Below are 23,659 nucleotides of genomic sequence, written 5' to 3' on the forward strand. Positions count from 1 at the left end.
ATTGTCTTTCCTTTGACAGACACTCAATTTAACATGCTACCAAAATGCTTTGTAAATTCAAACAATTCAAGGAAGCATGTCTATGAGAATCACTGACAGCATCATTTGGTTTTATTTGTATCATTGGCATTTCTTGTGTGGGATTTTTTTTTTTTTTTTTTTTTATGAATAAAAACATTCCATCAGGTAGTAGATTGAAAATTTTCCATCGCCCAATGTATAAGTAAGCAGGTCAACAAATAAACAAACAAGCCCCCCAATGTTATAGAGAACAAACAAAATAAAATAAAATAAAACAAGTTAAACATTAGTACTTGGCTTTTTATGTATAATGCATCGACCTCAAAAATCGGAGTCATTCTGTCCATATAAACAAGTGATAGTAGTAACAAAGTGCATGAAGCAAATTGCTAAATTTTAACTAAGATATTAAAATAAAAAGTACTTTAAAACAATACTTTTAATACAGTTTCTTGCCATGATTCCATCATGCATCAACACAAATCAAATCCTGAGGCAACCTGTGCCTTTGACAGTCTTTCTGTATGACTATGTAAATAAATGGAAACGATGACCAAAACCTGCAAGAAGGTGACAAGCGTTGAGACAAAAGTCCATCTATATTCAGAGTTGTATTTAAAAAAAAAATCAAAGTGCACTGCTGGTACATCTCATTTGGGCTATTTGGGACTGGTACCCCACAGGGGACATAACCAAAGTCCAAAGAAGTCAGTTTCCATTGACTTCACTGGATTTTGATTCAGGCACCAGGGGAATAAAAGGTGTTGGATATTCTGCTATTAGCATCACTATGACTAGCATGAAAATTGGAAAGTTGTACCATATTTTTGGGATATGTAAGTAAACATCTTTTGTATATTTAGGAGGTGCACACTCTTAAATTATCTGATGAAAGAAAGTGTAGAGTACTGGTACTTAGTGTTTTGGTACCAGTACCAGACTGGTCCATTAATTAGCATTCAGACCTATCTCTAATTACAGAAAAGGCATATAACAAAAAGAGTAAGTATTTGGTTATTAATATTTTATACAGTTCAGCAACCCAGCCAATCGGATTTTACATTGCCAACTTTAACGATCTTCAAGCTAGTGGCTTCCAGTTTTAGATAATACCAGTCCTTGAAAAAGTAGCTGTACCCTGTGAAGAAAAAAAAAAGATATATATTATGGAAAACACAATTCTTGATAATAGTTTTTGTTTGTTTGTTTCTTATTTTAGCTAAATCTATAGGAATAGATGAAATTTTTCTAATGATATTTAGAAGAAATTCTGTTTTGTTTTTAACAGGGTTTTTAAAATTACATTTGTATTAATAACTTTATATATATATTTAATATATTAAAGTTATTAATATAAATGTAATATGTGTGTGTGTGTATGTGTATATACCACTACCCTGATATAACACGAATTTGGATATAACGCAGTAAAGCAGCACTCCAGGGGGGGTGGGGCTGCATGCTCCGGCGGAGCAAAGCAAGTTCGATATAACGCGGCTTCACCTATAACGCGGTAAGATTTTTTGGCTCACGAGGACAGCATTATATCGGGGTAGAGGTGTATATGAAATCCAGAGTGGATATCAAGGGAGGACTGATTTTGAATGAAGCCCATTTTGTGAGCTTAAGTTTTATGCACACAAATATTTGCTGGCACAATTAATGTCATTTAAAAATTTTGCTCCATGGTATGAAGGTGCGATCAGGTAGGCACCTCCATGACCTCTCACAGACACTTGTGCCTGGGAAGTTGTCAGTGCAAAAATGGAGGCCACTTCTGAAAACAATGGACTAGGTCCTTAGCTGCAGCTGAGATACTTTCAGAGATGGAAGAAGCAAAGTTGGCTCCAAGCTACCAGTCCTGAAGCTTACCATGGTCTGATTCAGACCCTGGGAGAATTAGAACAGTGCTGGAATATGCTCAAACTGGCCACCCATGATTCCAAGAAGCCATGTGGGGAAATCTCATGGACACAAGGATTCCCTGGTCACGCCCTTTCCTCCTCGAACACTTCTTATGTCAGAGGATCTTATGCTGACCCTATCCGGGACTAGAAGGAGAAGCCACAGGAAGGCAGCTAATCTGGTTTTCAGGTTTCACACCATGAGAATGGTGCAAAGCAGAGGGATTGGACCCAGACATCCAGTCCAAGCCTTAAGGACTGAGTCATACACATTTATCTTCCGTGTGTGACTGATTCTTCTCTTACATTCCTCTACATATAGAACAGGTTTGTAACCTCCTAGAGCAGTGTTTCCCAAACTTGGGATGCCGCTTGTGTAGGGAAAGCCCCTGGTGGGCCGGGCTGGTTTGTTTACCTGCCGTGTCTGCAGGTCTGGCCGATCGCGGCTCCCACTGGCCGTGGTTCACCGCTCCGGGTGAATGGGAGCTACTGGAAGTGGTGACCAGTAAGTCCCTCAGCCTGCGCCACTTCCAGCAGCTCCCATTGGTCCGGAGCAGTGAAGCATGGCCAGTGGGAGCCACGATCGGCCGGACCTGCGGACGTGGCAGGTTGACAAACCGGCCCAGCCCACCAGGGGCTTTCCCTACACAAGTGGCGTCCCAAGTTTGGGAAACACTGTCCTAGAGGATAGTGACAGAAAAAACGAAGGCCTTTAAGCTACCCATGCGCAAGACATGGCATATAAAACATAAAGACAAAATGAAGACCCAGTATACAAATTATATTGACAATGAGGTAAGTGTTGGGTAGGTGCCCAACAGTTCAGAATTTGTATTCAATTCAAAAGTTCAGTTGTTTAGACAAAATCTAACATTGCACTGACTTTCTCATGAAAAGTCTCTTTCCCCATGAGGTTTTCGGCATTCTGGTTCTGGTCAAGTATTCTGGAAAAAGACCCTTTCCTGAGGTATATTATTACTTCCACTTCCAATCCACGATGAAACAAAGTGGAGAAAACTCCTCCAAAGTAGAGATGTTCCAGTTGGCAAAACTTGGCTTCTGACTCCCCTCAGGGTTCCATATTTGGATTCTTACTCCCCCCAGGGTTCCATATTCCACAATATGGCTCAAACCCATCTCTACTCCAACCAGTTCTCTAATGGGCCATTTTAAACATGGTTTTGGAATGGGGAGGAACTGTGTTATCTAATTTGGTTTGCTCATTTCTAAAAAGGGAAAATGAGAACTAAAAATCAAAGGATTCCTTTGCTACTAAATCTCTATTTCTAAAAGACTTCCTTTCCCAGGGACAGGTGTCAGGGGAGCTTAAATACTTTCAATATCAATGGTAGCAGATTTTTTAAATACAAGTACTGCATGAAAGTGGTACTGATTTGAAAGGATGGTTGTTTTTTACATGAACCAGAAACGTTCAGGAAACGTAATAATTCCTAAATATTTTTCTTTAAGAATAAATTGAGAGCAATGGGATATTTAACTGAAAAACTTATTTCAGCTGGCAGCATGCCAAGCAGAATGATTGAGTGGCTGCATGTTCATTAACCACTAGAAATGAATGTCTCCAGGAAGTCCAGAAGTAGACAAGGGCAATACACACTTGAAAGGAAGCTCTATAATGACTTATGCCAGACTGCTCACCACTTTCGCTGAGATCCAGCACAGCATCTAGGTTATCTGGAACTCCATTCCAAGCATCAGCAATTAATTTAGGGAACCCAGGGTCCATTTTCTTCTTTACTTCATTGTACCTGCAGAAGATAACACCCCATAATCACATCTTTATTTAATTGTAACATTTGACACTACCTTTCAGGAAGTCACCAGTAATTGTGGCTGTAAAAACATTCACATGTGAAATTCAATAACCATGTTTTCACACTGTTTGTTTGATTAAACTGGTCCAATTTTGTGAAAATCCTGTGAATTTTTGCAGCTTTTCCGTTTGAAAATGCAATCAGTTCTGAACTGAAACTGGACCTCACTTTCACCCAGATAGTCTTTTCTGAGCAACACCATCAATTTCCCAAAATTCATATTTTAAACTTCAAAACGTAATTCCAATAAAGATCAACTTTTGCTCTGCAACCAGCAACTTTTCAAAATGGCACATTTTGATGTATAATGGCCAGTTTGTGAAGATTCCATTCAAAGCTACATTTTTGAGCCATAAAAATTACCCAGAATGAAATTATAAATAGTTGTGCATGAATTTTCACCCTGAATCTCCACTGTTTTCACACAGCCCTACCAGTGATGATAAAAAGGTGACAAGAGCTAAACTTCTTTACAATGTGTTACTACTAGTAAGACCTTAGCTTGGAAAAACAGAGAATTTAAACCAACCCAATTACTTTCATTTGTTATACTTTTGGGGCCAAATCCTCAGCTAGCTCCACTCAACTTATATCTACTTTCCAACATCCTTTTGAAGTGCCTGGAGCTTTGCCGATTTCTACCAGTTGAGGCTCTGATGCTCTGTTCACTTTGGGCACTTCGCTCTAGACTAGCCTGTGCACAGGGAGAGGAAAGATGTAAGAAGCCTTTCCCCCATTTTCATAGCCCACATACAGTTAATCCACAAGTGACTGTCCCTATGCACATAGGAGTACAGGGACTAATCCCATTCTGTGACCCTCGGGATGCAGGATATCCCCAAGGGGGCAGGGACGCTATGGCCTGGCTCTCTACATCACATGGACCTAGGGACTGAGACTGATTCCCAGAAGAAGGGGAGAGGAGAGTATGCAGGATTTACCAAGGGATGGTAGCAATGGATGTGCCTATGCCCCCAGTACAGGACTGCATCAATGAGCCTCAGTTTAAACTGTGATAGTGGACTGATCTCTTTATGATCATCTTCACTTCCTACACACACATACTGTACAGATGTGTTTATATTCCTGTTCTATACAGAGCCTGATTCTCCTCTCCCTTACTAGTTTTACACACATAAAACTCTCTTGATTTCGACTGAGTTACTCCTGATTTATACTGATGTAATTTAGATCAAAATTAAGCCCATACATTCAGAGAGAGATTTAAAATCATGACTTTTTTTTCTATTACTAGTTAAGCAAAACCTACTTTGGGGGGCTAAACCATCCTGCAGTGAAGTTTTAAAAGTTTAGCTGTGGAATTTATGAACCAACTCCCCTCACCATGAACCCAATAAAGCTCCCTGGCTTACCAATCCTGTTATGAAGACACTGACAGGGAGGCAGTGGGCTTCATTCTTATACCTCTGTTTAAAGCTTTTGATAATGACATGAAAAGGACTTTGCAAAGTAGTTATTTTGATTCTGTCTGGCAGAGTACTTGTATAAAATAAAACAGCTGCATATTTAATGGTTATAATGTCTGTGTTAAACACAGTTGCCTTTTCCCAAATGTTTTTTGCTTGCTTGCTATCTTCTTTACGCAGATATAAATCAGTTAAGCTGTTTAGTTGCTTAACAATAAATTATACATTCTACAGTGACTGCAACTGATAAGGGGCTTTGATAGAAATAGTGTCTGAGATCAGAGTGATAAATTTCTTGGAGACCCAAAGGTACAGTTAACCAAAAGAGTGAGTGTTAAGGAAGAACTAGCAGCTTTGCTAACTCGTGGTCTGTAATTTGAAGTATTACAAATGGCTCTATTATAAATACTTGAAACCATTAAACACGATCAGCTGCATAGTTCATATTTTCAAAGTGAGTGATAAGCAATCTTTTTAAGATCAATGCCTGTATTTTCAGATAATGGGGAAAAGAAGAGCGCTGTTCGCAAAGGTAATTAATCATACTTGTCTTTCAAATGGTAACCTTTGTGAAAGGATATTTTATGTACTTATAGGAATTCATAGCCACTAGGATATAAAAAAGACACTTCGTCTACTCTGTTCACAACAGGAAATTATTGTCCATATAAAAAGGATTCATGCACCCTAGATGTATCTTTGATATGTGATATAGCTTACATTTCACTGAAAGAATACTTGAAACTTTGGGAACATATTACATCTGTAATAGGAGTTTCCTGGTTTTTCCTTGTTTCTATATTGTCAATTAATGAATGGCTCTTATTTCTACCTGGAATTTAAAGTGTGTGTTCTTAAAACCAAACCCCGCCCTAGTTCCACGTGCGAGGAAGGTCTGTCTGGTGATTAAAGCAGGAGCCAGGATTCTGCTCCCAGCTCTACTACTTTCTTGATGTGTATTCCTTAGGTAAGTCACCGCAGTTCAGCGAAGCACTCAGACAGGTGACTAATTTTAAGAACCTATTTTTGTGCCAAAACCTGCTGACAGTTATACTCATGCAACTCCATGAAATAAAATAATATAAGTACATTTTTTCTTCAGCTACAACATAAGCTATTTGATACTAACCTTTCAATCACACTCATAGACCTGCGGTTAAAAACATTTCCTTCTAGCACAGGACTCAGTTAGACTTTCTAGACAGGGACAGGTGTGAAGGAGCTGTCCTTTCCTTCTAGCACAAAGTTAGCCAAAATTTTCTGCTGTGCAACTCTTTGAGTATTACTTTGATTATTTGGGAAGGAAGAATAATTTTCAGGAAACTGGTTTCAGTCCCCAGATCTGCCACAGACTTCCTATATGACTTTAGTCAAGTCTTTCAATCTCTCTGTGCTTCAATTCCCTTTCTGTAAAATGGGGATAATCCTTAATTTCTCCCAGCCTTTGTCTGCCTTGTCTATTTAAAGTATAAGCTTTTTGGCGCAGGAACTGTCATTTACTATATGTAACTACTATGCCTAGCACAAAAGGATCCCATCTTTGTTAGAACCTCTAGGCACTACAATAATATGTGATAAATAACAACAATAAGAATATGATATTTGAATTCTGCCTTTGGTTACTTATGTTGCATAATATTATTTTAACTCTCTGACAGACATTTCCAACATGACTCTTAGGGCACATTAATATACACACTAGTATTTCTGGGTATTTGTGGACATCCTTACAAAGAATGCTTGCTTTGCTGTGCATAGAAAACATATGAAGAGGATTGCAGATGCAGTCAAAATAAATTTCAAATTTAGATTTGACAAAAGATTAACAACTATTCATTCAGCAGGATGTGCCCAGCTCCCCTGAGCACCAGCTAGATAAGTAAAGCAAATATGTTAGACCTTTGTTATTTCTGTTGCTACAAGAAAAGCAGTTATCCCAAAATTTGCTAGCCTTATATTGTCCCTTGTTTCCCCATTTTTCTGGCCAATGCCCTTCAGGAATAGTGGTTTAGGGGAGATTTTTCAAAGGCACAGATGGCAATTAGCTGCTTAACTGCCAGTGACTTTCACCTACCTGCTATGTGTGCCTTTGAAAATTTCAGAGATTTATTCCAGGCTTGTCACCTGACCACCTTGTTTCTGTGCTGCCAAGGGATATAATCTTTTTAGGCTCTTGTCTGGCAAAACATTTTGCAGCAAACACCTGAGCCTAAATGAGAATAAGTATCCACCACAACAGCTGTGAGCTTAGTTAAGGGCTCACCACCTTAACTGTAATGTGTCTCACCTCCAAAACTTGTCTCCTGCAAAAATGTATGTCTTCTTGTTTTTGCTCCAGTTAAAAGCTGCATTGACGTGTTGTACCTCGGGAGGTAACCCCAGACTGGTGAGTTTCTTTGGATATCCTCTCTCCAAAGTACTGGCTGAATAAACCCAGTACTCATTTCCTAAGTGGGAAAAACACTTAGTTACATGGTAATTAACTCTGTTACAAAGTGGATTAACTGAAAAAGCTATTTCTGTTTTGTGACACTTTATAGGATCTTTGATCATCCTGCTTATATTACTAGTAAACAGTGTGTTCCAGTAGGCAGAGCACTGGACTGAGGCTCAGGAATTATGGTTCTGTTCCTGGTTCTGGCATTGACCTGATGCTTGGCTTTGGACATATAGCTTCCCCAGTCTGTGCCTCTGTTTCCCCTCCTACTTGTCATCTGGCTTGTCTATTTAGATTGTAAACTTTCTGGGACAGTGGGTGCCTCTGACTATGAGCATGCATAGGCCTGGCTGTCAGTTGGGTTTACTGTAATACAAATAATTAACAATGATAATCTGGTTGGATGATGAAGTCTTAAAGCAGGCCAAATGCAGCCTATATCCTGCCCACACCCACCCTCTCCATGTATCTGTGGTTTGTTTATTTCAGAAATTTCTATTCATCCATCAAGTTAGATACAAGAATATCACATATTAAGTGGTCGTCTATATCTCCATTTTAAAAGGCCCTGATTCTGTGGTCCTTGATTTCTAATATGACCTAAAATACATACAAATCAAAGGGCCAAATTCTGCATCCTTTACATTGTTTGGTATCCTACTCAGTGAATATTTCCATTGACTCCAGTGAAATTACCCACCGGTGACCACGGAAGCTTTCGCCATGAGAGAATATGTCTATTGGCCATAATTATATTACAATAATTAACAGAGGGTCCTGTGGCACCTTTAAAACTAACAGAAGTATTGGGAGCATAAGCTTTCGTGGGTAAGAACCTCACTGAAGAAGTGAGGTTCTTACCCACAAAAGCTTATGCTCCCAATACTTCTGTTAGTCTTAAAGGTGCCACAGGACCCTCTGTTGCTTTTTACAGATTCAGACTAACAGGGCTACACCTCTGATACATTACAATAATTGTGAACATCAGAAAGCTTTCCATTGACTTCACCAGGAGTTGGATCCAGAACTAAGTTATCTAACATGAGAAAGGTGTAAGGTGCAACATTGAACTTCCTGGCAAACTCATAGATTCACAGATTCCAGGGCCACCACAGGATCATTGTGATAATTTAGTCTGATCTCCTGTATAACACAAGCCATAGAACTAACTCAAAATAATTCCTAGAGCAGAGCTTTTAGAACAACATCCAATCTTGATTTAAAAATGGTCAGTGATGGAGAATCCACCATGCTCAGATTAGATTGTTCCAATACTTAATTACTTTCACCATGGAAAATTTACTCCTTATTTCCAGTCTGAATGTGCCTAGCTTGAACTTGGATCGGGTTACACCTTTCTTTTCTAGACTAGAGCCTATTATTAAATATTTGTTCCTCATGTAGGTACTCATAGACTCTGCTCTATTTCAGATTCCCCTGTTTATGCATCTCAGAATTGCATTAGCTATCTTGGCCACAGAGTATACTAGGAGCTCGTGTTCAGTTGATTATCCACCACAACCCCCAAATCTTTTCATAGTCACTGCTTCCCAGGAGAATCTTCTCCATCCTGTAAGTTACCAGCATGGCCTTTCAGAAGCAAAATGTGGATGCTCCTGTACAAAGGATTTTAGGGTACTTGGGCTAGAGGCAGTTTCCTACTGATCTTTTAGCGTTTGCTAGTCTTTCCTGTTTAGATTTTTTCTAAAGCAATTGCATTTCCCTGCAAAAAACAAAACAAACAAAAAACGACACCAAACCAAACAAAATAAAATCTCCAAAATCCCCCACAACTAACAATAATATTTACTGGAGATGGCATATCAATGCATTTTGACTGTGCTGAGTTTTTTTTTTTTTTTACCATGTAGCTTAACTCCAATAGCCAATCAAACATGGGGAATAAACTAACAATACTTTCCCCCCCTTGCAGAAAATGTACAGCAGCACCATGTGTTTTTTATATGGTTGGAGATGTTTAGTCATGTTGCAATGGATTCTGGAGGATAGTTTTGGCTGGCTCGGTTTTCCAAACATTGAAAACAACCTCCCAGCTGGAGTAGTTTGGCTAGGCTAGCTGGAGCATATATATGACTGACTTAAAATGGATAGTATACTGATTTGTATCTATTATTATCCTCTCCCGTCAAGCTAGCTAGCATGCCCGCATGCATCCTCTCTGCCTGATGAGTAATCCAAGTTAGACTCCTGGAATGTAGAGCAGGAGTTTGTCTTTGACAAATAGTAGAGGTGCAGCAGCAGAACATGGAAAGGAATAGAATTAAGTCTAAGATTCTCAAAGAGAAGTGATCTGTACTGATCCTGTAGCTGACAATGAGGGTGACCTGGACAAAGTGAAGTGTGACATTCAGTGTGAGTGAAATGCCAGCATTCACATAGAGTGAATCAATTCTGCATATTGCTGAACTTTTCTTTCAAGACGCTAAGGCCAGGTCTACACTACCCCCCTAATTCGAACTAAGGTACGCAACTTCAGCTACGTGAATAACGTAGCTGAAGTTCGAAGTACCTTAGTTCGAACTTACCTTGGTCCACACTCGGCAGGCAGGCTCCCCCGTCGACTCCGCGGTACTCCTCTCGCCGAGCTGGAGTACCGCAGTCGACGGCGAGCACTTCCGGGTTCGACTTATCGCGTCCAGACTAGACGCGATAAGTCGAACCCAGAAGTTCGATTGCCAGCCGCCGAACTAGCGGGTAAGTGTAGCCAAGGCCTAACAGCCTTTTAGCTCCCAGTGGGTTAATGGAAGTGGAGGGTACTCAGCACCTTGCAGGTTCTGGACCTTTAGTTCTAGGAAAGGAATAGCTGAAATCTGACATTCATAACAGATCTGATATGGCTGCCCTCAGAGGTACATTTCCCTCATCCAGATTAGCATTTAGAAGATTGAATTTGAATGCAGCGCTTATGCAAGCTATGTTTACAACTTCAAACCAATACCTGAAAAAAACACGGTCTTCTCTTCCTGAGGGGCCTCATAGATAGCATCGATTTTTTCTGGCACCTCCGGCCAGAATGTAGCAACAAGCAAGGGACCTGTGGGTTTATTTCGGGGGTTTACAGTCCTCCACATGAATCTGAACAGAACAGAAAATGGCACAGGCTTTACAATGAACTGATTCATCGGCACATCTGTTTCTCATCATATCTGGCAAAGGCGTATGTGCCTGAACACGCACATGCTCTCACATGGTCTAGCAACAGCAGCACAAACTTATAACTGCTTGGCTATACATTCAAAACTGTGCCTGAGAGGTTAAATGAATCCTCCTGCAGCATGCTAATGAAATGGTTGCATAATCTGCCGCCCGCCGGAACCCCACTGAAATGAAGTAGATTGATGGCTGAAGGGTTCATGTTGCTTCTTGCGCCAGAGTAAAATGTATTCTGTGCTTCAATTATACAAATAAAACCATTTACAAGGCAGTTACATGATTACAGTTATCCTGCTGTTGTGTATGGAGCAGATGGACAAGCATTTGACAAATGCAGACATTTGCATTCCATGAATTGCTCTTGCAATTATTATTGTAGAGACTAAAAGTTCAAATCGAATAACTATATGTCAAGCAGCTGGGAAGTGAGCTTGGCTGTACGAGAAACCTTAAACATTAAAAATGTTCATTAGAGAAATGCTTATTTTATGTACAAGCAGTATCCTCATTTGATTTAAGATTTTAAAAACTAATTATCTTTCAATGGCAGTGCATTGTGTAGATGGCACTTGATATTAACAAAGGCACTACTGTTTTTCTCCCCTGTTGAAGGAACAGCCTTTTTCTCTCCCCCCTCCTCCCCCCCCCCCCCCCCCCGCCGCAACAGAACAAAAACTTATAGCAGTTTGCCAAATTTTTAAGATGAAAAATCAACAAGCTAGCTGAAGCCCTGTTGCAACATACTTTAGCTGGTAGCTAGTAAACTAATTATCAGGTCAAATCCAACTTTTATCATTCTGAAAAGTAGAAGCTGAAAAAAGTGCCAGTTTTTCTCACCCCTAACTGGAATCCTTTTCTCATGAAACTCTCAGCGACTGAAATTGTATTTCAGTGTTGCCTAAAAATTGCAGGATCAGGCCCTAAATTGCCTTTATAGAATGCTGTACTACCGTCAGTTGAAATCTGACTATCAACAAATGGAGCTAGCAAGGACACAAATTTAGAGCATTTTAATATGTATTTGTAAGTACAATAGTTTTTTCTCTCATTTCTAAAATTAAACAATTATGATAATAGGGTGTAGTAGCTGATATGAGCAAGACAGCAAATGGCTAAATGTATGTTACTTTTCCTCTTTTTTTTTTTTACAAAAGTTTTGTTAGATATAACTTGAGATATGGTCTTAATAACTGGGATAATGATGTCTTAATGTGTTCTATTTTTCACTGATATAAACATCAGTTTCATATTTATTTTTAATGAAGAAGTGGTCAGAGTAGCTATAGCAGGAGACACACACAAAAAAGCAAATTTACTGATACACTATATGAAAAAGGTCCTTTTCCTATTGCCTATTATATGTTTCTTTTCTTTCACAGAAAAACAGATCACATGTGACATAAGGAACTCCATGTAACACATATCTGCCACTACATATATCGCTTTTAATAAATGATTATCCTTAGAGAAGGGCCTAAGCTGCAAAATTCTGATCCATATTAGCGGCTCTGCTCCCCTTTGCAAAGTTCGGATCAAATTTAGGCTCTAATCCGAGAAAAGGGCCAGTGATCCATATCCACATTTGGATTCTAAACCTCCCAGAGCCCAGAAGGGTTCGAAAGCAGGGATGTGGTTCGAGCCCATCTGTACTGAATGGAGCCCATCAAAATATTTTTGACACAACAGTTTTCTGTTGAAAAATGCAGTTTAGTCAAAAGTGATACGTTTTGTGGTTATGTGTTGATTCCAGCAAAAAATTCAATGGCAAAAGAGAAGAAATGAACTTTCTTGTTTCATTTCAATAATGTTGAAACATTTTGTTTAGACTTTTACATTAAATATTAATTTAATATTGTATATTACATATACATATAATGCACCCAATATATTATGGTTTTAACATTTGTGAAACAAAATGATTCAGTGGATTTGAATTTAAATTATTTGGACTTTTCATTTTGCAGGAAATTTCAATTTTTTTTTTGTTCCAATTGAATGGAAACGGTGGGGGCGAAGGACCTCTCTGGCTTTAAGATTAAGCTAGATAAGTTTATGGTGGGAATGGTTTAATGGGATAACGTGATTTTAGTCAATTGGACAGTGTGCCATCGCTGGTAAATAGTATCAATGGCCAATGAGGGTCTGGCTGGAGAATCTTGCCTACATGCTCGGGGTTCTACTGATCGCCATATTTGGGGTCGGGAAGAAATTTTCCTCCAGGGTAGATTGGCAGAGTCACTGGAGGTTTTTTGCCTTCCTCCGCAGCATGGGGCAGGGGTCACTAGCTGGAGGATTCTCTGCTACTTGAAGTCTCTAAACCACAGGATTTGGGGACTTCAACAGCAGAGTCAAGGGAAAGGGGTTGGGACAGCTGTGGCCTGCATCATGCGGGAGGTCAGACTAGATGATCATAATGGTCCCTTCTGACCTTAAAGTCTATGAGTCTATGAATGAAAACAAATTTCTAAATGCTGGAATTTCCCACTGAACACAAATTCCAATTTTCTCCCGGCTCTACTAATTAATAAGTTTGCTTCATACATCATCACTGGAAAGACTAGCAGGTATTTTAATACGGGACTTCTTGCTTATGTAGAGTAGCACATACGCACAGTATTTCCCTTCCCTCATTTCTTGATTCTACATACATCTGTAAACAAAAACAAAACCCTTTGCTTTGAAGAGTTCATCTAGTCTTTCTCCTTAGTCCTCTCTCAGTCTTATATCTATGTGATATAAAAATTGGATTCTTTGGTCATTTTTATTATTAAGGTGGGTGAGTCATAAAAGTCACAGGCCCCATGATTCAGGGTTATTTCTTAATTCCAGAAATGGATCACAAGGTTGTTTTCTGCCTTCTCCCCTAATATTGGGAAATCCAGGAGACTGATAGGCAAATGAATTCCAAAGTAAACCAAACAAATAGTCACACCCTTTCTTTGCTGAATGTTAGATAAAGTATGAGTCAGTTTGAACAATTTGTTTGTCTTTATATTGTTCTTGGAACAATTAAATTATTCTGACTGCATGTTGAATTTCATATTTCCCTATGATTTTGTTATATTATAAAATGTTGACCCGACACAGCTGATGCCTTGTATATACACATTCATAATACTTGCACGTGAGTTTCAAGTGCAAGAGACCTATGTGAATAATATAGTTGATTAAAGCCAGGCAATTGTTGATTACACTAATGCTATGACTTGCACTACCACTAGCAGCTGCCAAACAAAGAAAGGAGGGGAGACAGGTGGAGAGGAACTGCAAGAGGCTGTTGCTGGGCTCAGCAGAGGTGCCCTACATAAGGAAACTGAAGTATGGTGTATTTATACACCTGACAACCTCCTCTCTCTTTCCCAGGACATTGAATGGAAATTTCTTCAGGAATCTTGGATTTTAAAGGCTGGGAAACTGTTTTTAGTAGGATCTGTTTTCAGAGATGATCTCTATTTGCGAATTCCATTTGTGCCAGAAAATAATTATGGCTATATTTTTGTGGAATATTAATATCCAGTGCAGTACTAAGGTGCTTTCCTGAATCAGGACCTGAAAGTCAAAGGGACTTAGAATCTAAGTGCCTAAATCTCTTTTGAAAATGGTACTTAGACTGCTAAGTCAGTTAAGTGTCGCAATGCTGAACACATGAATACCTAAATGACTACCTGTTTACACCAGCAATATTCCATTGGCAAAAATGGAAGCTGGCTTGGGGCCTGGCTGAAAATTAGGTCCTAAAAATGATACATATGGCACTGGAGTATCAATTTTAATACCACAATTCAGAAATGGTATGAGCTAGCCCCCAGTCAGGCAGGTTTTGCAAACGCATCAAGTTACGTTTGTGCAATGCAACAAATTTGACTCCACAGATTTTTTTTCCCCTGCATTTAAACTTTGTATTTGTTGTTTTGTTTTAAGGTGATTGACTTTATTGAAAGGCCATGTGTTTAGCTAAAAGGAAGCCTGAGCTAAGGGTTGCCCTCAAATATCGAGGCTAGCAGAAGTGTGTGCCCTGTGTATGGTAAACAGGAAGTGGTTCGGGTCCTGGGGTCCAGCCCTTTGCAGCTCAGGCATGGAACGGTCCAAAGGTGGCTTTCTGCAATGTTTGCCCTCCATGGACTGCTTGTGCAACTGCTCACAGCCCACAAGGGACTTTTCTGGCAGCTGCACATCACCAGATTGTAGGGAAGCCCTGGCCACACCTACTTTTGGGGGGCCTGATAGGAATAGCACAAGAGCGTCTAAGTGTCCCAATGCCAGCAGAGATTCCTTCCCAAGGGAAATCTCCTGCGGCCCCTTATACCGATAGCACCACAAAGCAGCTTCAGCAGCAGTTTTCTTCACAGCCCAGGTCTACACTAGTGGGGGGTCGACCTAAGATACACAACTTCAGCTACGCGAATAGCGTAACTGAAGTCGGCGTATCTTAGGTCGACTTGCCTGGCCGTGAGGACGGCGGTGAGTCGATCGCTACCGCTCCCCCGTTGACTCCGCTTCCACCTCTCGCAAGTTGGAGTTCCGGAGTTGACGGGGAGCACAATCGGGGATCGATTTTATCGCGTCTATACTAGACGCGATAAATTGACCCCCAGATATATTGATCACTACCTGCCGATCCGGCGGGTAGTGAAGACTTGCCCATAGTCTCTTTACTGTGTTCCTCTCTCCTCCATCTGTCACCCCAGTCTCTGTTACTTGACCAGAAACCCAGTAACAGAGCAAAAGTTAACCTCCCAAACCTTGGCCCTTGATTCTGATCTCACATGCATGTAAATTGGGAGTAAATCCATTGAATTATTGGAGTTATACCAGTGGAGTTACATAGTGATGAATCAGGCCCCGAGAGCTTGCCTCTCCCTTCTGCTCTTTTCTATGAAAGGATGATCAAAGAACATGGCTCAGGCAATATTATTTCGCAGAAAATCATAAGTGTTCCAGCTGAAAATTAAACGTGGAGGACATTTCTGGGCATACAACACCAGCAGGCACAAATGATTATTAAATGGCCTGAGATTGGAAGCTCCACGGCAGATATTTTGTGAGCATGCCCAGTTTGGTTATTTAGTTCTGTTCAGTGCATCCAAGTCTCTTGTGTTTCAGCAGAGCACATAGCTGTTGTGGTTTCCAGTACTGCTGGAAAAATGGCCTTTATGCCTGTTTATCGGTTTATAATATAACCATTGACATTCTGATTCATGCCAATTTCATATTTTACAGCACTGCATGAGCAGTTTTAAACAAGGAAGTCTGCTTCTTTTAAACAAGTGAGATTCGTTTTTACATTTTTAGCTATTATTAAAAAGCATAATTTCTAAAATGAATTTACTCAAGCACAAATGAGTGTGAATGTGCACACATATATACTCCCCCACACACATCATGTACATAAACACATATGCTGAGTTCATAGATTTTACGGCCAGAAAGAGCCATTATGATTATTTAGTCTACTCTCCTGTTTTTGTGGCAATAATAAAACATTGGATTATTGGAGCAATGAGTGTACTTTTCACTCTTTTATTCTGTGTTACTTTTTGCAACTCGCAGACACTGAAATTGGATGGGTCAGTTCCATTTGATAGTTTGGCCAGGTTCACTTTCTGGTCCTAAATCTGAGCTGTTGTGTTTGAGTTTTTCACTCTCACACTATATGCACATGTTCAGAACCTTAGCTATAGCCAGAGAACGCTTGGTGTAACCAAGCAATGGGGAGGCGGGGGGAGCACAAGAGTGCTGTTTATACTCCCCCAACTAGAGCTGGTTGGGAGTTTGCTGGCTAAACATTTTTTCATTACGGAGTCATCAAAACTGAACTATTTTGCAGAAACATATTTGTTTCAATGATCTTCTGGCAAAACATAAGTGGTTCCAATGGAGCCCTGCCTGGTTTCCTGCCACCTTGCCTGGCGGGCTGCTGGGAAGTCCAGGCTTCCAAGGCCAGTGGCTCTAGGAGCACCCCTGCCATTCAGACTGTCTTTGAGTCGGGGACCCCAGAGCTTCCAGCCTCCCTGTGGCAGAGCCCAAGCTACTGCAGAAATGGGAGCCTGGAAGCCCTTGGTAGTTCCAGCTCTAGACAAACCTCCCAAACCTGCAGAAGAGAGCTGGGAAAATCTGAGGCTTCTGGGACTTGTAGGTTCCTGGCTCCCTGTTGTTTAAACAAACAAACAAACAAAAAAGATTATTTCTTAAACCTTCCCCACCCCCACCCCCGATTTCCCTTCCATGGGAAATTTCATCATTTCCACTTTGTTCTGAAACAGAACATTTGTTTTCTGGTTTTCAACCAGAAATGTACAGAATTGCTTTGACAGTATAGCACAAACTTTCCTTCTGCTCCAAGTAATCATAGAATCATAGGGTAAGATGGGACCACAAGGGTCATCTAGTCTAACCCTCTGCCAAGATGCACAGATGGCTCCAGCCTCCTTTTGAAAACCTCCAGTGAAGGAGCTTCCACAACCACCGTAGGCATCTGTTCCATTGTCCTCCTGTTCTTACATTGTTTCCTGAGATTTAATCTAAATCTGCTGTGTTGTAGTTTGAACCCATTGCCTCTTGTCCTGCCCTCTGTGGCAAGAGAAAACAACTTTTCTCCATCTTTTTTTATGGCAGCCTCTTATCACTAAGCAATGTCTCTCACTTACCTGTCTTTGAAGAAAAAGGTTTCTCCTCTAATTTGGGATATACCATCAAATATGATGTCTTGTTTGCATAACATTGGGGTGACTGGTCCAAGCGTTGGAGCTGGATCTGGCCCAAAATCAGTGGATCCTCCTAGAACCAAGAACAGATTTATACTCTAATGTTTGAGTGTATTGTTGTTCTAATAATGTGAAGACCCCAAACTGCTATAAATCATTTAATGGAAACAACCACTTCAGTTGTTTGGAGGTTATATTTGATGGAAATTAGAAAATGTTTCAGAGGCTGTGTAGTTCAGCGGACAGGGCACTAGATTAGGACTCAGAAGGTCTTGGGGTGGGAGGAGTCTATTTCCAGCATTGCCACTAGCCTGCTGTGTGAGCTTTGTCAAGACATGTCATTTCTATGTGCCTGTATTTCCCCTCCTACCCATAGTTGATCTAGTCTATTTAGTCTGGAAGATTTTCAGGACAGATAATTTTTGTTAGCAATTTGCAATTATTAACTTTGAGAATTTTTTGGCCCAGTGATGGGGTAGTTTAAAATATAACAAACTAAAGTTTCTTAAAACAGTGTATGCCACGGTAGCTGAGCTGATGTGCAGATAATTCTGAATAACGAGTACTATACATACCAGCTTTTTGTACTGCAATTTTTCCAGCCTGCTAATAGTTTGCAAGTCATAAATACCCATTTTGAGCCATTTGTAGCCTTTCTCCCTTCATTAAGAATCAAAATGTTCTCTTCAAAACATGCACTTTGCCATCTGTTGGATTTTATTTTGTTTTGTTATTTGGCCGTGGCTGCATGGCCTGGTGTAGCATCTGGCTGCTCCTTAGCAATCAGGTGGTTTTACATCATTAAACAAAACGTGACTCCAGCTGATTTGATGTAGCTCTGAATAATGCTAGAAAATGTGTAATGAACAATAATCCCAAAAGCAAAATACAAGTTTGTTTACAAAAATGGAAAGTTCTTTGAGTTAAAGTATTACTTCAGTTAGTTAAAGAGGCAGGAAGGATGGTCTTCTGGTTAAGGCTTAGGCCTGTGACTTAAGAGACTTGGGTTACATTCTGAGCCTTCTAATTATGAACTTGTGAATATCACTTAACCTTACTGTGTCTCACTTCCCAATCTTTTGGTAGTATGCTGCATCCTTTTCTGCTTCCATCCCTTTGTCTTGTCTATTTAGATTGTAAAATATTCCAAGCAGGGATACTTTTTACTTGTTTATGTGCAGCACCTTGCACAATGAGGTCCAATCTTGGTTGGTCTCTTCAGACTTTACACAAATGATTAAATAATTTCAATTAAAGACCCCAGGAATTGGAAAAAATGAATATCAAAGTCACGTTTTTGAATAAAGAACTTATATCTGGTAATTATTTGGTATTATTATTAGCATGCCTAAGATGTCCAGAACTACAGAATCAAGGCACCAGTAATTAAGAAGTGATGCAGTTAGAAAACTGAGAAGCCCGGCTAGAGAAACGATATGATCCTTTCAAACTGATCAGCAGCCTTATAGTCAGAAATATTTTCATCCCTACATGGTAGTTTAGCAAGTCTATAGACTGAATGGATTTTAACTGATCAAAGTCATAAAACCACCACCATGCAATATATGCTAAAATGATCTCTGGAGAAAAATAAATAAATATTAAACATGAACGCAGAATACAAATATCTGATATCCTCTTCTTTCCCACAGAAATCACGAGAAACATCTGGTATATACAGCTATCACCTTCCACACATTATCTACAATTGTTTTTCCTGTTGTACAGCCTAAATCGTTGGCTGATTGATAGGACGGTGATAGAGGTAACACACTACACATTATCCTCGTAAATTCTGGTCCATCATCAATAAATCAATCAGGTGAGGAGGTTTATTATTCACATATCATTCTGAAACGTATCAGGAAATAACAAGAAACATCTATCATGTGGAGAATAATCACTAAATTGAGCAGAGTGGAGACAAGAAACTCATGAAAAGCAACTTGTCCCTCCAGCACAATTTATTTTCAGTTTAACCAGCACCAGCAATCACCAGCTTCTAAGTCTAGGGAGTGTCTCCTTAATGAACAAGGTAGAATTGTTCATCTGAAGCATCCCTATTTGAAAACAATAGTACGAGGATGAAGATGGCATGTATGTCTCCATCTGTGAAACAGCTTTACACTCTTTGCATTGCTTTTAGACAAAAAAGGCCTTTGGAGTATAGACTTAAATGTCCTTTACAGGCTAAAAGAGTGAGCTCCCTAGTTGGTGTCAGAAGAAGAAAATTGTATACCCAGCCATTAACCTCTATCACCCCATTGCTTCCAGGAGACTAAATGAAGAGCTAAATATCTGGCATGAAGTTTTCTCTGGTTGATAGTAGGTAGTACACTGTCCTTGAGAAAAGTCTCTGCCCCCATGTTAGGCCCAGGTTCTGCCCAGAACTATGCATGCACATCTCCCGTAGAAACAGGGGTGTGCGCAGGAATTTAAATGTTACCGCTTTGTGAGGGGGCACATTAAAAACACATACATTATACACGTTAAACCATATCTACACATGCACATGCATCATATACAAAGAAATAAACAGCCACGTGTCCACCATTTAAACGAACTGTGCCTTTAATCCACTTTGAATATGGGCTCCTTAATCTTATGGGGGGAACAGGTGCAAACCAAGTAGGTGCATGTGCATCCATAACCTCACGTTATGGGGATACGTGTATGACCTCACCGAGTTTGCGCACTGCATGTTAGGAGGAAATATCTTAATAGAAAAAATGGGGGGGGCAGAGAGCTCCTCCCACCCCGGGGCTGCAGCGGAGAGAGTGAGCTCCTCCTGCACTGGGAGCGGGGCTTGATGGGGGATGCAGAACTCCTCCTGCCCTGCAGCTGCGGCAGGGAGAACGAGAGAGCGCCTCTCCCCCAGGGCTGCAGTGGGGAGAGTGGGGAGGGTCCATACAAGGACCTTGCACTGCCCTCTGCCATTTAGTCAGGGTCGGATAGCCCACCCCTTTAGCAATATGTAGGGCAAGGTGATTATGGTTCCCTGACACCTGGTCATGAGCCCGGAGTTAGGGACTACATGTTAGACAGCAGGTATCCCACAATTCCCAGCATGGCGTTTCATAGCCAAAGAGAGAGAGGGCCTTTGAAAGTTCCACCTAAAGATGTGGGATTAACCTATGCTGCTCTGGGGCTTTCACAGCTCAGAAGCGTGAGTGGCTGCTTGTTACTGAATTGAGCCATAATAGGAAGTAGGAACACTAACAATATCTTGAGTGAGGCAGGCAAGGAAATGGAAATTTGCATCTCTAATTAATCAGAAGTGCACATTATTTATAATAGCATCTGAAAATAATAGGTCAGCCTGTACTTTTGATAAATGATGAATACCTTACCATAAAGTTCCTGGATTCCTTTAATATCATCCTGAGACAGTCTGAAGTTCTTGGTAAAGGTGTAGATTGGAGCCATAAGAGCTCCTGGGTCCTCAGAGTGCTCTAGTCCCATGGCATGGCCAAATTCATGAGCAGCAACCAAGAAAAGACTGTAACCTGAACAACACAATGAGTCCACAGAGGTTGCTTGTATCCGAATAAAGATATATTGCGTCTATTATCCCAGTCCCATAAAATTGCCACTCCTCCTCTCTCCACCAAAAGATTCCCATCATAAATATTGCTTGATGTGGAATTTCATATAATGATAATAATAAACATGCTATGCATGTTGCCAAGTCTTAGGAAATTTCATTAGACAGAAAGGTTTCTTTTAAATCCTATTGTACAGTTGACTCGTGCATATATTTTCATTGTCTCCCATGTCAAGTGCCCGTGAGCATTGCCTTAGTACTTCTGAGAAGGAAGGAAATACCGGTAGTTCAAGTGAAACGTTTGATTTATTTAGCATGGAAGAATTAAACCACAATCTGGACCTTGAATCTTGCTTTCAATCATTAAAAACCATCCAGTGGATATACAGAGTGAGGCAGGCAAGGGTTTTTTTATTTTATTTTAACAAAATAGCTGTTTTCATTATTTGTCTTGCTTGAGTTGAAGATAAGATGAGGCAGGAGGAGGCCTAGGATTAGTGCAGTAGCCTTTCACCTCTGGATTTCTGAGTTTAAAACCTACCTTAGGTCACTAGTACTTTTGTGCTGCCATCTTAGACTCTAGTACATATTTGTTAACACCAAGTCGTCACCTCCTTAATCCTTATTAGTACAGGAGGGCATTGATTCAGTACGGTTAAAGTGATAGGTGAAAAATCATCCATATCACAAAAGGGCAGCATTTTATCAACAGTTACCAAATCAGTGTCTGAATATAGCACTTATTTCCTGTTCTAAAAAAATGGAAAATGCTTCTGTATATCAGATACCTGAATTTAGCAATTGTTGGTAAATGTTGCAAGTACTGCATTTAAAAAACATCTCTAATTTATTTACAAATAACACCAAAGATTATTAAAATGAAAATAATTTATTTAAAAAAAATATTTCCCCCACTTTTTCAAGAGTTGTGGGGTTTTGGGGTTGCTTTGGGGTTTTTTTCTGCTAACCCTTTCTGGCAGTGGTGGACAACCTGCAGCCCATGGGTTGACAGGTTGCCCAACACTACTTTAGGGGAACATTTATGATTAAAAACCTGTTTCCTTTCCTGTCTTTTAAAATATCATGCAAACATTTTTATGTATTTATTTTGACAAGCTTTTTCCAAAACCTAACTTCGGGTGCCAGATGTACTCTGAGAGTGTTCTTTTATTTTCAAAAGTAAAATATGCATTCCCAAATTTTTAGAGAAAGTAATGCAAGTGTACATGAATTATAAATATGGGCCCAAACTTATCCTGGATGTAATGCCAATTACATTAATTACTCACAGCATTTTGGTCAATGTTCTTCTATCATTGGTTAGCCTGAGACAGAGGCGGGATAATACACATTATTAAAGGGTTTCAAGTTATTGTTTGAGAAACTGTGTTACCTTGATCTGGACAAAAGCCCCATTTGCGGTCATCATCATAGTTACTAGTGGAAGCACACCACATCTTGCCATCACTACGTCCAGCACTTGTGCAGGAGTCATACTTATTGCCAAGGAAAGTGAAAGGAAATACACAAGGAGCTCCTTCTGAATTTCCACCAACCGTTGACATTGCTATGGGGAAAACAATATTTAAATGCAATAAGTAGAGAATCAACCAGCTTTTGTGACATAAAACTGACATCACCTTCTCTTAAATCATACCTAAGCCCAGAAAGAAACTGGAAAATCTGAACTGTTGTAACAAACATGGAAACTGTGACTGAAAATTACAGTTTGAAAAGGAAATTGCCTGCAACCGAGGAAAAGAGAGGGAAAGTCTAATTGTTCCCACTGAAGTCACGGAAGCTAAAGACAAAAACTGCAACTGGCAACTACTTGAAAGAAGCAGTTACTCTACTGCAGCTCAATGGCATGTGGAATTGGAGGGGGAACTGATTAACAAAGTGGTATTAACAACTGGTATTAGCCTAATTAATAAGATCTTTTCTGGTAATGCTTTCAGTTGTCTTCCATGAGTAGATTTATTGATAGAAACTTTATAATTTTGTTATATATCAGCAGATTATGAAGTGTCGCACTGAGGTTTAATTAGCTTCTGAGGACAAAAAAAGATCTTAGAGGAGTCAAAAAGTCAGATCTTGCACTCTGCGACGGTTGAGGTGTACTGACAGAAAGGATCAATTAAAATCAGTGGTTTTTAAACTAACTCTAATGAGAAGGATATAAGCTATATGTGATACGTGCTGTGGAGTAAAATTTCTACCTTTGGTACTCACGGAGACCGCTTTTTTCTTCCTACTCTACTATATCCACCCACACTTACATATAGTACACATATATATGTGTGTGTGTGTGTGCGCGCAAACATGTATGTCTATTTGAGCATAGTGCGTCAGGAAGACCACTGTTGTACTTGTGTGTACCCAAAGTAGAAATTATACTCTAAAGCAGGTATCACAAACAGAGAATACACCTCCCCCCATTTAAAAAAAATCATTTGCCATTTTAACACATGTACAGTATTAGCTGGCTGTTGTAAAGTCACTTTTTCTTGTACAGGATTCAAATGATAGTTGGCAGCCTAATAGTGCCTTAGAAATTTAAATACATTATTATTTATTGCTGGAATATACGTAGTTCTCCTGCAGTTATGAAAC

General features: G+C 39.9%; 1 protein-coding gene across 1 annotated transcript in view; it reads right to left on the reverse strand.

Annotated features, from left to right (window-relative positions):
* Nucleotides 1-303: 303 nt before the first annotated feature.
* Nucleotides 304-23,659, reverse strand: part of MMP2 (matrix metallopeptidase 2) — a 46,541-nt gene continuing 23,185 nt past the window's right edge. The window contains exons 7-13 of the mRNA XM_005289779.4: nt 22,440-22,613; nt 20,853-21,008; nt 17,446-17,575; nt 10,584-10,720; nt 7,475-7,634; nt 3,585-3,694; nt 304-1,159 (exon numbers count right to left, since the gene is read on the reverse strand). Coding sequence (XP_005289836.1) covers nt 1,056-1,159; nt 3,585-3,694; nt 7,475-7,634; nt 10,584-10,720; nt 17,446-17,575; nt 20,853-21,008; nt 22,440-22,613 — 971 coding nt within the window. The 3' untranslated portion in view covers nt 304-1,055. The remainder of the gene's footprint in view (nt 1,160-3,584; nt 3,695-7,474; nt 7,635-10,583; nt 10,721-17,445; nt 17,576-20,852; nt 21,009-22,439; nt 22,614-23,659) is intronic.

The sequence above is a fragment of the Chrysemys picta genome, chromosome 14 (assembly GCF_011386835.1).
Source record: "Chrysemys picta bellii isolate R12L10 chromosome 14, ASM1138683v2, whole genome shotgun sequence".
NCBI classification, from domain to species: Eukaryota; Metazoa; Chordata; order Testudines; family Emydidae; genus Chrysemys; species Chrysemys picta.